Source organism: Panthera leo, chromosome A2, assembly GCF_018350215.1.
Source record: "Panthera leo isolate Ple1 chromosome A2, P.leo_Ple1_pat1.1, whole genome shotgun sequence".
NCBI classification, from domain to species: Eukaryota; Metazoa; Chordata; class Mammalia; order Carnivora; family Felidae; genus Panthera; species Panthera leo.
Genome location: NC_056680.1, coordinates 107,130,772 through 107,146,463, shown reverse-complemented (window position 1 = coordinate 107,146,463; position 15,692 = coordinate 107,130,772). Strand labels below are relative to the sequence as shown.

The following is a 15,692-nucleotide window of genomic DNA, read 5'->3' as shown; positions in this document are numbered from 1 at the left end:
TTGCAGTCAGAACATGCCTTAGGGCAGTTATGTATTAGAATCCTACTAAGCCAACTATATTCACTAAGCACAAATGCTGCCATCAGAGATTTGGTTGGTAAGGTATGAGGAAAACAAGTTCTTCTCATTGGCAACACTATACTCATATAACTGTCCCAATCAGAATTTTTTTTCCTCACACATATATATATGAATGACACAATTATGAGAATAAGCATCAATAGAAATTAGAATATAGGAGAACTCCAAGAATGCAATGTGAAAAATTAGAAAGCTTAAGAGATATGTAGTGGAATTATGAAGCAACATAACTGAAGAGACAATAGGAATCAGAAGTTTGCAGAAGCCTGGAGATACAGAGAAGAATAGGAAAATGGAACTTTATAGCAGCAAAAAACTGGTAGCAGCATGAGGAGAGAGATTTAGAAGATCTGACTTCTTTATACAACTAATAGAGTGGTTTATTTATTGCCCTTTTGTATCCCACATTATGATTTTTCATGGAAGTCTAGCAGTATTTATCTGTTCTTCAAAATCTTACGGAATCTACTCAAGAGCCAGTGTTGTGTAAAATGTAGTTTTATTCTAAGTCGGTATATCTGTTTTATCCTATCATTTTAGTAAATCACTGAGGAAGAATAAAATGTATACTATTTATAACATGAATTTTAAGTCCTGGTTATAGAGAAACATGCTTAGTTTATCTCAAGTTTCCGTAGCTGTTATTTTGCCCACTGAGTAGGCAGGAAACGTGTTGGAATTATTTAACTAGACGACAAAGCTTTTTCATTAACAAATTACTATTTATTTTGCATAAAGATGACACTTGGGAAGATATTATTGAATATTTTACACACTATAATTATTAAAACCTAAACGTGAAAATTATAACACAAAGTTATTCATCCTAAGTGCTTTTCTTAAAACATAATAAATGTAGGGGTACCTGGCTGGCTCAGTCCATAGAACATGTGATTCTTGATCGCAGGTTCGTGAGTTCAAGCCCCATGTTGAGCATAGAGCTTACCTAAAAAAATATAAAAAAATTAAAAGTAAGTATTTGCATAATGTAAACTGTGCTTTCCTTTTGAGGCCTCAGGGGTTAGAGTCCCTTAGTTCAAGTCCTAACTTCATTCATTACTATTACTATGACCTTGGACAGTTTACTTTACCTTCCTGTGCCTCAGTTCCCTCATATGTAAAATTAAGATAACAATGCACAGTATTGTGAGTGTTAAAAAAAAAGATAATTCATGTTCTAATAAATCAATTAGATGTTTATAGTACTATTAACGTTGTTATCTTTTGTGCATTCTAGGTACCTATTTTATTGTATGTCACTCACTAATCATTCCTAGCCATCATCATGATTATTCATGCACATTTTATAACATAATTTTGATGCAGCCCATATTTTGGTTAGTATGAATTATTAATATAAACTAATGCAGTTGGATTTTAGATTTAAGGAAATAATGCCAAAAAATTAGTGTAGAAAAATATGTATCTTTATGAGTTTGAGTTTCTGATGATGAAATGTATTATTCAGGTTTTTTGTTATCTTCTGGTTTTTTTCTAATTCAGAAACTAATCAACGTGCAAAATCATGAAATTAGCCAAATTTAATGTATCTTTTTAAATATTTCAATTATTATATCCCACAGACATTCATTGAGTACCATTTGTATTCCTCATCTTCCATGTAATAACAAGGACAAAAAAGAATTAAAGACTGGGACAATGAGATACAATATTCTGGATGAAGGAAAAGTAACTTTAAAAATATTTTTTATATGAATGAATTTTAGAAGAATAAACAGGTATAGTCATCCCAAGTAAAGAATTCTCAGTTACTGATATTTTTCATTGGTCTGATGTGTCCCAAGGAAAAACTTGATGAGATAAAATTTTGGCTTGACTTTTTTATTTATTTCATTTGGTATATCATATGCTTATCCAGCACTCACTTTTTCAAAAAGTATTTCAAGCATTTTAACAGATATTATTTCATTAAATGTTTATAACAAGTCTATGGAATAAGTAATACTATTTCCTCAAACTAAGCATGCTAAGTAACTTGTCCTGAGTCACAGGATTAGTAAGTGTCAAAGCTGGGCTTTGTACCAAGTAGTCAGGCTCCAGATTCCTTGTTCTCATCTATTTCTGATCTTAACGTCATAATATAATAGCCACCATGTATTAAACATCCAATATAGGCCACGCAAAAAGTTTCATTTAATTTTCATAAAATAGTTTGAATCACTAAACGTCAATTCAATTTTTATAGCTTGTAAAGAATGAATATAAGTTCAAATAAATTCAGTTAATGGGGCTTTATATTAAGGGGACATGTGGAAGTACATGCAGCAGGAAACTATCCCAAATTTAATGGACAATTTTAGAAAACTGAAATTTTTATACTTGCCAACTTTGTGAGCAAACATTATCCTTTTAAAAGCTAAGAATATTGGTATTCTACAGTTTATATAAGGCAACACAGCTGGCTTCAGAGCTTACTTATGTTTTGGCCATTACTTCCTCCTCAAACGATATATTTATTTGGTTCTTTGTCAGTGTACCATGATGGATGGCAACAGGTTTTACAAATAATTCTTATGGCACAGTGAAATAAGATGAAGTTGTTGGTTAGTCAAGACAGAACTCAGTTGTAATCTTTCCTGGACCAAATTAATCTATCCTCAGAGGCTAGTACTACTGAAAAACCTTTGGTGATGTTCAGTTGCTTGATGAGCCAAGTCTAAATTGCTTTCATTTTATGTTTCTCATGCACTGCCTTCCAAATAGATTTCCTGGTGTACATCTCATTGCTTTCCATTCTGTGCAATTCATTCAAACTAGACTATTTTCCATTTTCTAAATGAATCTGATATAGTACCATTGCTGTTTCTCTCCTTTCATATTTTCTAGATGTTGCTATTCTATACATTCTTTAAGGCCCAAATCAAATTCCTTCTTCATAAACTGTCCCCTCTTTTAAGATCAAGCACCTATGTAGCTCAGACCATGTGTCAGTCACTATGCTAAGTATTTCATAAGATTTAATCATCATGTAATTCTACTGTCCCCATTCAAAGAGAGGGAATTGAAGTTTTAGAGGTTAAATAACTTGCCTAGTGTTGTAGCTAGTTAGTAGTAGATATGTGATTCAAAGCCTGGTAAACAATTTTCTCCCTTCCTCCTCTGAAATCTGGTATCACTGATTTTACATTTCTTAGAGATGACCCAGATTACCTGAAACAATCCTAATATGTGCTCCTTTTTCTGGTACAGTTTTTAATAGCTCTTTCTTTTACTCTCTTAAAATATGTATTATACACTTGTTTTCCTCCTAAGCAGCTCTTTGGTCTCTCTTAATCTTTCCATTCTGTTATCTCACATTAGCTTATGTCCCTCCCATCAATTACATAGATGGTTATGATAGACTTTTATGGTGATGATTTTAGAACCCTATTAACAAATGAATTGATATTATTAACTAGATATTTTGCAATATATACAGTATTGGAGAAGAGAGGAGAAAAAAGTACTCATAGTAAAGATCAGAGAGGACTGATTTTGTTCCTTCACATTCATGTGTTGTAACTGTAATCCCCAATGTAATGATATTTGGATAGGGGGATTTTAGGAGGTAATCAATCAGGTCATGAGAATGGAATCCTCATGATGAGATTAGTACCCTTGTAAGAAGAGACATGAGAGAGAGGATACAGTAAAAAAGATAGCTCTTACCAAACACTGAATCTTCTGGCACCTTGATCTTGGACTTCCTAAACTTCATCACTGTGAGAAGTAAATGTTTGTTTTTGAAGCCACCCAGTCTATTGTATTTAGTTATAGTATCCTGAACTAAGACAGGATGTACTAATTTAAAAAAATAATAATAATCCTGAAGGGACAAGAAGAGCTTATTCTTAGAAGGAAAGTATGCACATGAAAACAGGGCAAATGAACTTAAGACAGATACTTATAGCTTCTATCTACTGACTGAAAATCCATTCTACATTTAACTTTAAAAGATTAATACTTGCAAATATTTTTTAACAGACCAAAATGGATGAAGGGTAATAGTTAGGAAATCTGTCATATGAGATTGTAAACTCTGCAGTGCAGATTTATAAGTTTTATTGATGGAAGTATCTAGTACTTAGATAATTCCAGGTACATGGTCAGTAACATTTTTTTTTAACATAATGTTACTACTATTGATAATAATGTGGTTCTTTTTCCCTGAGAATCCAAACTGGTAAATATAAAATTGTGTTACACTAGAGTGAAGTTTCATATGGTTATGCTTATGAATGTTTCCAATTTCCCCTCTGTCAATTTAATTGGTCTTGTTAAAAAAAGAAAGTCACTTGCAATCCACCTCTTTTTGAAGGAACACTTTCAGTAGCTAGTTGCATTTATTTTTTTCCAAGGAAAAGTCAAATGTGTTATTTAACATGTAAGCTGAGATGAATTCAAATAAAATGCTGACTTGTCTAGCTCCTGTCCTCTTGTCTGAGGAATAATACAATCATAAATGACAAGACTCAGCCTTCAAGATAATTTATTATAAATGCAGTCCTTTAAAACTGCTGTTTATTGTATAAACATAGCCTACTCTCATTCTTCTTAACACTAAGTTTTTAACTCTTTAACCCTATGGTATAGATTCATCAGAAATTTACTCCCTATGAAGCTTTTTATGATCCCAACAGTCCTGATTCCTCCAGATTGTTTTATTTCGAAACTATAAATATTGTTTTTTCACTCCTTAGTGTGGAAATTCAGCTACCTCCATATTACATGCTTACTGAAGTAGAAAGCTGCCTAATCAGATAGGAAAACATTTGGCTGTGAATAAATCAGCATTTGTCAAGGATTTCAAAGTGTGAAACTAGGCAGACAAGCACACATCCTAAGAGCTCTGCTTTCTCTTGCTTCCCTGTAGAGAAATCAGAGGTTAATATGGCCGCCACCACCATCTGTCTAAATACTTGAGTGTGTTGTCTTGAATTAACATAGCAGAACTAGTGGGGGAGGTAATTAAGATTTTATTTTTACATTTCATCACCAGATGCTCTACAATATAAATTTATCCATAAATGTTCAGATTGATTAAGTTTTTAACAAGGAGAATAATGAGTGTTTAAAAATCAACTAAGAGCAAAAAGTAAAATTATTTTGACATGGTAACTTGTAGTTCATGTAGTTCATGGATTTTATTCTTTCCTAAAACTTTCAGTGAGGAATTATTATAAAATTTCTTGATAGCAAAAATCATATTCCTATATATATTCAAACACTAAAATGACATTGTTACTCATTGTACCTTTAAGTTAAAAAATAGTTAAATTACTGGCACTCAGTCGTAATTTCCATTCTTCTACCCTATGATCTCTCAAAGGATCTTAACACAAAACTTTGCATAAAATAAGTACTGAATAAATACCTATTAAATAAATGTACCTCACATAGGTTATTTTGATTTTTGTATAGTCAATTGAAGAAGCTTATGAACAAGTAAAAACTCTCTACAGCATTTTCCAGAAGCAAACAATCAATGGGATTTTTGGCAACGCTTCACAGTAGGAACTATATAAAAGCATATGTTTTTACTAAAGGTAATTTTTAGCTTCCAACCTAGAAAAGGAACTCAATTTGCTTCTTATTAGGTAATCTTGTGCCCATTATAAATTCAAATTGATTAGAAGTTCAAATATTTTTACTGTGCAATGGTAATTGGGAAGGAAAAAAATGAATGATTTTTCTCATCCTTCTCAAAATTATACAGAATTTTTGAAAAAGAAAACTTTCTATAAAACCTTTTCCTCCCGGGGCGCCTGGGTGGCTTAGTGGGTTAACCGTCAAACTTTGGCTCAGGTCATGATCTCACAGTTCTTGAGTTTGAGCCCCACATAGGGCTCTGTGCTGACAGCTCAGAGCCTGGAGCCTGCTTTGGATTCTGTCTCTCTGTCTCTCTGTCTCTCTGTCTCTCTGTCTCTGTCTCTCTCTCTCTCTCTGCTGTCTCCCACTCGTACTCTGTCTCTCTCAAAAATAAATAAACATTAAAAAAATTTTTTTAAGGAAAAAAAACAAAACCTTTTCTTCTGAAATAGTTCTACCTTTCCATTGAAGAGTCCCCTGGACTATAAGTAAGCTTCCTGGAGGAAGTGCCTGTGCATCAGTTCATTTATTTTTACTTCTAAAACCTAGTAAGGTCCATAGAAATTCAATAAATCTTTGCAGAATGAATGGACTGGCTGACAAGGTTCTACTTGGTTGGCTTATTATGTGACTATCTCGTAATAAGAAACTTTGAAAAAGGTTTATACATACAGATTTTAATAATCTGAAACATTATTTCTAATGCTAATACAAAATCTTTATTGGTAATTTGGTACTTAAGATACTTGTTGATTGGCATTCAAATATATATTTAATATATATGATAAACATTTAATAAAGATAAATTTATGTGTATGCATTAATATATTTGTCCATCAGGTTTTCTTTCTATAAATGGGGCTATAGTACTAGAATATATAATTGAAAGGTCATAGAAATATTCATAACCACTTACTTTTCACAAAGATATGCAAGAGCCTATAGTTATTGTGAAGATCTTTCCAAATAAAAGATTTTTCAAATTTTTTATTCCTAAATGTACATGCAGACATGCTTAGTTGATACATAGATAAAAGAAGGAAGAAAAAAATAAAGGAAGGAAGGAGGGATAGAGGGAGGAAGAGAGGGAGCAAGGAAGGAAAATTGCCATGAAATAAACAACTAATCATGGTATAATTATTAGTCTATTTAATTTTAGTGTCTGTTTGCATTGAACGTTGTGACTAATTTACCTGAAATTTTGCCATTTTCAGATTGCATGTCAAGTATATCATTCTTAGTTAAATATAATATGACAATGATTTGTACATCAGATAATAAAGGTATTTGGAACTGGCTTAGTATTTCCCTTAAATACTGACTTCAGTGAAATACAGAAGGCCACAGTGGAATAGGTCTATGAAGCATTAGTCATGTATGATGGTCTAAAGAAGACTAGTTAGAGTCAATGGTGTCACTCTAACCTCTGCTCATCTGAATACAGGCATTTTCCTACTATGGATATTTCATTTCACTTCACCCACAACCCAGTCGCTCCTCAGCATCTATCATATTGTTAGCACATTCACTGTTAATGAGGATTCTGTAAAACATATGCTTCCTAGGACATATTTTCCCTATTATGGTTTTTCCCTCTCAGACAGGAAGCCTGAATATTTGTAAGCATGTCTTATTTGGAAATAAATTTATAATTAACTATAGGCTCATTGTTTCTTTCTGAAAAGTAAGTGGTTATAAATATTCCATTAGCCTTTCAATAATATATCCCAGTATTTTTAGTATCCATTAGCATATAGAAAAACTGTAAGTTGGAAATATAATGTGACATTTCCAGTAGTATGCTAAAATTTGACAAAAGAATAGAATTGAGAGGTTTCTTTTTAAAATGGATTTTGAAAGTCTCTTCTCCAACATTAATAGAGTGAGGTGAGAAGAGGCAATTTTCCACACAATACATAAAGTGAAAATTATTTTGTTTTGAATTAACTGAATTTTTGTTTAAAGCAAGTCTTGCCCTCCACCTTGTGCAATAGTTAATCATTTCTGCACTCTTAATTGAACTACAAAAACCTAACCAGTCAATGTTCCCCTATCAGAACAATCAGTGAAAACACCTAAGAAATGTATAGAATAGAATACGTTAATTTTATAAGAAATAATTTCAGACAGGACATTAATTTAGAACATTTACTTTGATGCTTTACAGAGTTCAACTCTAAGTGATTTATCAATTTCATTTGGAAAGACCTACAGATGTATGTTTTTCAGGGGATGTAAGGTAATCAAAAAACTCCTGAGAGCTATAATGTGGAAGGAATTAATTGCAACCAGTTCATAGCAGGCATTTAATTATTTGATTTACCACATGTAGTCACTTTATCAATTTCTAAAGCAATATTATTCCCACTGGTAACTTAGATACAATGGAAGTTTCATTAACCTTTAGGCCTCTGAGTTATTCAACTCACTCAAAATGTGACTGCAGGGCAAGTGGGGAGGAAGGTCGTAAGAACTCTAAAAAGACATTTCAGAATCATTTGGTGATATGGGAATTAAATTTTCTATCTCTGGGTCCTTTCAACTGAAACTGAAGCCCTCACAAACCTGTACTGAGAGAACATAAAAATAATTCAAGAAATTCACCTGCCAATGATCACCGGAATTCAACTCTCCCATTATCCGTTCTCTGATTGTATATGTTTTTAGTTTTTGTTTGTTTGTTGTTATTACTAGTTTTTGGCCCTTTCATTTTAGCTATTTATCTTAATTTTCCAATTCACTAGATCAAAGATCTGTTTGGACTCGCTCTCCGGGCTTTAATCGCCAAGGGCACTCCAGACTCATGTTTGGTCTCTAGAGATTGGGAATTCGCTAATGCACCCTTCCCTCCAGTTTCCACACTGGAAGACAAAAATTATACAATGCTTCCCTCCTGAATAACAAAAAGACTGAGGTGCAGCAAGACATGTATACCTATGAAGCAGAAGGGATTATCAACCTTTGGGGCAGATCATTCTTATTTTGGAGTACTGTCCTGTGCATTGTAGGATGTTTAGCAGCACTAAAATCCACTAATCACTAAATTACAGTAGCACTTCCTCCATTTGCGACAGCCCAAAGTATCTCCAAACATTGCCAAATGTTCCCTGGAAGCACAATCATCCCCATTTGAGAACCACTGATATAAAGGTGAAAGGGCATGGAGGGCAGTGAGGGGGATTTATCAATATAATCTTGTTCGACAGTCACTATATGCAAGGCAGTGTTGCATGTGCTGTGAGAAGCAAAGAGGCTTGAGTTAGAGTTTCTGTCCTCAATGAACTTTCAATATTGTATAAGAAGTGAACATGAATAACTAGATATCAGAACAGCATGACATAAAAATTAGTGATGCCTCAATATGTATTCAGAGAAAGACAAAGAAAATTCTCATTGGAAAAATCAAGAAGAATGTTTCAAAATCTAGGTGTGTCTTAAAGGAAGATCAGGATTCCAGCAGGTTGAGATAGGAGGTTAAGGTCTTTTAGGCGGAAGAAAGAGAACATTGGAAATGGGTCTTGATGAAGAGTTTAAACAGCTTTGAATTCCACATCTTTTGGGCTTTATTTGGTTCATTGTAAGAGGCCTTTCATTTGAATTCATTTTACTTTTGATGAGGGGAAATGACTTAATGAAAAGATGACGGTGTCTTATGGCTCCTATTCTCCTGATTTTATATTTAACTCTGTTTCCCCACCCCTGCCATAAACTGTGGGGAGAAAAATGAATATGTGACCAGTCTAGCAAATGACCTAGAGCTCTTCTGCTGGATAAAATTTCACTGATAGAATTGAAGTAGCTTATTATTATAAAATTGTTTTATTTATTATTGGTTCATTTATAATAACTTATTATTGTACAAGTAAAAACAGCCCAAGAAATGAGTTTTTTGGGAAATAATTATTTCAAGAAATAGGCAGAAAAAATGTTTAAGTCACTGTTTCCGAAGTTTGGATGAGAAATTAGTATCCAAGTTTTATTAATATGGAAACTAAAAACACTATAAATAAGGGTGAAGGAAATAATCTAAAGACCTTTGTTGGCAACATGGGCTCATAACCTCCTAGGACTCATCTATCCCTCTGAGTATATGATGAAAATAACAATTTCCTCCCAGAAAAAAATACCCACTGGCACATATTCATAAAATTTGGTATAATACTTAGGGTGTTCCTGACCTTCTGAAGCCCATCGATGGCCTTTCTAGGTATCCATGCTTCTCAGGTTATAAAATTCTGAAAGAAAACGACAAGGATACAAGACTTAGATCATTGTTTTGGAAATCTAAGAAACACCAGAAATGCCTAAAATCCCATGAGGGGACAGTTTAGAATCTGAAGTGTCGGGTTCTTTATAAATACCTGGATTTCTTTTGGCTGAAATGAGGGAAAAAAGCATTTAGTTATTTTCCATGACACTTCTAAAAGTTTAAATTGCTTTTATTTGATGGAACTATTTCTGTATCTCTTAAAAGCAATTTGATAGAAAACAGAAAATCCCTGAGTTGAAATGAAGAAGACTTTAGCACTTCTTCCAAGCTGTTTGACTTGGACTGATAATTAAAATTTTCCAAATGTCAATTTTTTTTAAATAACAGACTATTGGACTATATTGTTTTTAAGTCTTCTATGTTAGAAAATTCCATCATTTAAATTAACTCATCTAAATATTAAAAAGCAAGATAAAAAATAACTACCTAAAAATGAGAATAGTTGCAATTATTTCCACAGTAACATATTTTCAGGAAGTGGTTCAAAGCTAGGTGTCGTTGAATTGCTAAATGACTGAATTTGCAAAAGTGGGCGATAATTAAGTCGTTATGCTCAAACCTTATTAATTATTGATGACTTCTCCATGACTGAGTCAGAAGCGTTTTCTACAAGAGAGGTTCTGACTGGGCTGTCTGAATGATGAATCATCTCCCACCCGAGGTGGTCTTCCTCAGCTCCAAGGTACTCATAGGCACTACCAGGAAATTTGACTGTGGTTGCCTGTGTTGTACTTGGCTTTTAACTTAAAAAAAAAAAAAAGTGGGCGGGGGGGACTTTCAATATTGATATCACCATGCTTTAGCCTGCAGGAGCAAAAGATTTTCTTTGAGGAAAAGTGCTTGACATTAAAAAAATAATGCACTCAGCCAAGGCTCCAGCCATCTGAATGCACTCACCATTTGTGTGGCTTTAAATCTGGCTACACACACGCCAAGACCAAGGATCAGAAATGCATCTGGGTAGCAGAAGCTGGTCACCATAGTCTCCTCCACCCCCTTTTGTTGTCTCTTTTTGTAACATATGTTAGGCACCAAAGAGACAAACAAGGATAAAATGGTTTTCTCCTTTCCCATCTGGTATTCTGCCAGAGATACAAAGCTTGAACTGAGCATCAGATTTCAATGTTCTGACTGCTGAGAAACCCCACTTTCTTGTTCTCTATCCATCACCATCCTTCTTCTTAACAAATATTTTTCCACCAAGTACAAAGCAATGGAGTCCAATAAAATACAGGGTTATTTCTACTTACTCCCTTCCCAATCCCTGGCTGTTAGTACTGTATTTGTGGGATAATATCTTTTGTGACTGATTTGATAGGAATGTAGTCTGATATCCTTATACATATTATACATATTCACAGTATTTTGAACTCCTGGAATTAAAAAAAATACCGATAGTTCTTTGCGTATAAATGAATTCTGTTCTGAGTTATCCAAAAATTCTGTTGTTTCGGGTTCATAATATATTTTTCAGGGAAATAACTTTAAAAATGGTGATAAAACACCACGCTAGAAGAGAACGAATGAACAAAAGAAAGAAAGAAAGAAAGAAAGAAAGAAAGAAAGAAAGAAAGAAAGAAAGAAAGAAAGGAGAGAAAGAAAAGGAAAGGAGAAGGAAAAGGAAAGGAAAAGAGAAAGAGAGAGAAAGAAAAGAAAGAAGGAGGGAGGGTGGTTAAATCAATATAGGACATGAAATATTACACATCCTTTGCATGTAAACATTTCTGTCTGTTGCATAATGAAAACTGACAATCCCTTAGAAGCCTGGCAACAGGATGGAAATCAAGGGCTGCTGCGTTCAGATGTGTATACAATGGGTTTAGTAAGGAGATGATGGTGGCACCTGCCCTATGGAGAGATGCAGCACTGTCATGTGGCAACATTGCTGCAGCTTTTACCTCAAGAGTATAGGACCCCACAAGCTGCGGACAGTGTGGCTACTGCAGCTGTTCACATTTGCACAGCAACTTTAAACTGGGTGTTTTAGTGTCAGAGATTGCCCAAAAGTCATTAAACCCTGCTATATAAAGAGTTGCAATCTAGAAATCTGTTTGGGACTTTAGAGATCTATTAATACTTTCAACTGGGTAACTGAACATTACTTTGTATTACTAGAGTAGTATTTCTTTTATTTAGAATTTTATCTTAATTTTTTCAAACGTTTAGATGAGTAGAAAATAGAGTGCATTATGTATATCCATCACTTCAATCAAAAAATCATTATGATTTTGATTCATTTTCATTAGTTATCCTTCTTTTTCTTTTTTCATTGCCAAACATCTTTCAGCGAAACTTAGATCTCATGTCATGTATACTTCAGTTATACAACTCTAAAAAAACAGTTACTTCCCCCTACACAAAACTCCATTATAATTTTCAATAAAAGCAGTATTATTTACTATGTAATACCCTCTATATAATCATTTTCTTATCCCGCATTGCCTATAAAATGTCTTTTATGTTTGGTTTGTTCAAATTGGTATTCTCACAAGATCATCATACTACATCTAGTATGTTGTTACGTATCTTAAATATCTTTTTATCTTAAGCAGTCGCATCTCTCTATTTTTTCCTCGTACCACTGACTCGTTGCCAATTCAAGTATCATCGTTGTCAGTGAATGTTTTTCCCCTAAGCATCATCTAACTTACCTCTTTTTCCTCATATATCCTATAAATGGAAAGTAACTCTATTGGTGAGTAATTTCTTAAAATATAACAATGTATTGATTTTGTCATTAGTAGGCTCTAAACAAATTGACCTAGGTCATAATTCAAGTAAACATTCTAGTATCTGCCATAATTGATGGAAGAATAATGTAATCAAAATTAAAAGAGTTCCCAATATTGCTTCCAGTTAATGTAGCATATCAAATGTCTTATATGACCTGCTCTTTTTTATGACACCTACCTTGTTCCTACACTGCTTGGAATCTGCAGACCCTGGCATGGGGATTCTCACTGGGAAATTTTGAGAGATAACATTAAAGAGTTATAGACCACATTCTGAAGGGTCCTTAATTGAGAAAAAAATACCCCTTTATATATTTGACTTAAAATGTTTTTTAATCTTTATTTATTTTTGAGAGAGAGACAGAGAGACAGAATGTGAGCAGAGAGGGACAGAGAGAGAGGGAGACACAGAATCTGAAACAGGCTCCAGGCTCTGAGCTGTTAGCACAGAGCTCTACACAGGGCTTCAACTCACAAACTGTAAGATCATGACCCAGGCTGAAGTCAGACACTTAACTGACTGAAAAGCTCCACTACATTTGTCTTTTAATTGTGCCTGTAAATTGGACTTAAAGATGGTACATCTACAGGTAAAAGACCATTAAGGATTCTATTTGAATAAGCAGAATCGCCCTAATGCAGTAGGTAACATGGCTGATTATTGGGTGAACCAACTCTCAACTAACCGCAAAGCAAATGTAATATGACGTCTTCCCTTCTTTAGTGATGCGCTGTTACCATTAATCAACAAAGACATAGTTGAAGGGTGAAGAGCATGAAATGACAGGAGACGTGAGAGAAGTGTGCCTTGACAGTGTTGGTATATAAATACCGTACTGTTTGTAACCCTCAGAATGTTATTATGTGGATATGTTTAATATTTCCATTTGAAAGATGAGGAAACTGAATATAAAAAGCTTAAGTTGTTTTCCCAAGATCACATAGCAATAAACGGAGGCTCCTGGAGCTGAATTTAGGCAGCATCACTCTTAACTTTTACTGTACTGCCTCCCAGAATAGAGTTAGGAGATTACTGTTATTTTCATAGGAACCCCAGGAAGCAGAGAAACTTCTTCTGATTCTGAAGTCAACCTTGAAACTTGAAATGTCTCTTGACCCACATGGAAATTTAATGTGAATATACGTACACATTTATCGATAACTGTGTATAAATATTGCTTTTGTTTTAAACAGATCATTAATAACCTTGGTCCTTTGGAACTGATTCTTAATACTCCTAGCCATCATCGGGTTCATCATGGTAAGGAAATTTGACCTTTTTTCTCCTTATTCATTTCTTTAAAAATACTATTATTTTGTACCTTTTCATCCCAGTTATTCAACATAGTCACGATTCAGTGTATAAATAGGTATCATGTCTTCCATTGTACATGGACAAGCCTCTTTTCCAAAGCAATGATTGGAGGGGAAAAAAATCTTGTTTGGATTTTCCTTTTTGTCTAGATCTCCTTAGTTGTAGTGGAAAACAACTTAACCAGCTGAGGGGATACACACTTTCTATGTTGAAGGTACCACCTGACCCAATGTTGAGGGTCATTCCTATATACAACCAGAAAGTCTCTGGTCTTGAAAATTGTTGCGATTTCAGGAAAGCCTAATAGGCAGAAATTCACTTTTTGCCTAAATTCTGTGAACTGCATTAGCATGACAGAGAAAAAAAATCCCATGTGACTAGTGCTTAAGGTTTAAAGATACCAGCATAAGACATAATAGAATTGTTTACATGTGTGCACCAAAAGACCTGTATAAGAATGTGCATAGCAGCATTTTACGTAATGGAAAAAATAGAGATAAAATTCAAATGCTTATTGCAGTAGAACAGATAAATTTGTAGACTTTTCATATAATGGGGAATTACATACCAAAAAAAACATGTCCAAACTGTTGCAACTTGTGATGGCCTGAATACATCTTACATACATAGTGCTGAGAAAAGGAAGACAGTAATAAAATAATAAATACTATTGTTCTGTTTTCATAAGTTTGCAGGCATCACAGGCAGCGCTGGAAAACTGCAGACCTGCCTTCCCAAGGGGTGGGTTCCTTTCTGCCTGGCAGGGAGAAGAGCAGAAACACAAGTCCCATCATCTCCCTTCAAAAGGAAAAGAAGTGGGTGGGGTCAGGCTGCACATGCTCAGTTTCCTCTTCCAAACTCCACATACATTCCTGGTCCCAAGGAGAATTGTTAGCGAGAAGCTGGAGAGACTAAGGGTGTTATACTCTTGGGACTCCCTTCACAGTAAAGGAAACATAAGGAGTGGAGAAGAATAAATCCATACTGAAGAAGACATAGTTGCTAGTGTTCTCTGTTTAGCTTTGGAGCACATTCCCACTCCTGTTGTTTCATGTTCGCATCTCTTACCCTCAGTGTTATTATTATTTTTTTTAATGTTTCTTTATTTTTGAGAAAGACAACTTGAGTAGGGGAGGAGGAGAGAGAGGGGAGACACAGAATCCAAACCAGGCTTCAGGCTTTGTCAGCAAGAGCCCTATGTGGGGCTCCAACCCAGGAACTGCAAGATCATGACCTGAGCCGAAGTTGGTCACTTAACCAGCTGAGCCACCGAGGCACCTCTTACCCTCAGCATTATTAATGTTTTGGGCCAGATAGTTCTTCACTTGGAGGTGGGAGGTTAGGAATGGGGCTACCCTTTGTATTGTAGGATTTTGGTTTCTGCATACTAAGTGCAGATAATATCCCCTCCCAGTTGTGACTCTCAACAAATTCTCCAGACATTTCCACATGTCCCCTGAGAAGCAAGATGTTCTCTCCTCCAACTAAGAACCACTGTTTAGCCCATATATAGCAATGGGTTGTGCGTTTGTGTAGCCAGACCCACACTACTTTTGGACTGGAGAGGTTGTCCTGTGTGTCTTCACTTTCAAACATATATTAACGTATATAGAAGGCATACAAAGAAATGACACATGAGGACAGTTGAATTTGTTGGAGCAGTGGCTTGATAGGTTAATATTTTTCCTTTGATTTATACTTATGT

At 34.5% G+C, this 15,692-nt stretch overlaps 1 protein-coding gene across 1 annotated transcript in view; it reads left to right on the top strand.

The window, feature by feature from the left end:
• Positions 1 to 15,692, top strand: part of AGMO (alkylglycerol monooxygenase) — a 191,788-nt gene that overhangs the window by 141,616 nt on the left and 34,480 nt on the right. The window contains exon 6 of the mRNA XM_042927345.1: positions 13,867 to 13,933. Within this exon, the coding sequence (XP_042783279.1) occupies positions 13,867 to 13,933 (67 nt within the window). The remainder of the gene's footprint in view (positions 1 to 13,866; positions 13,934 to 15,692) is intronic.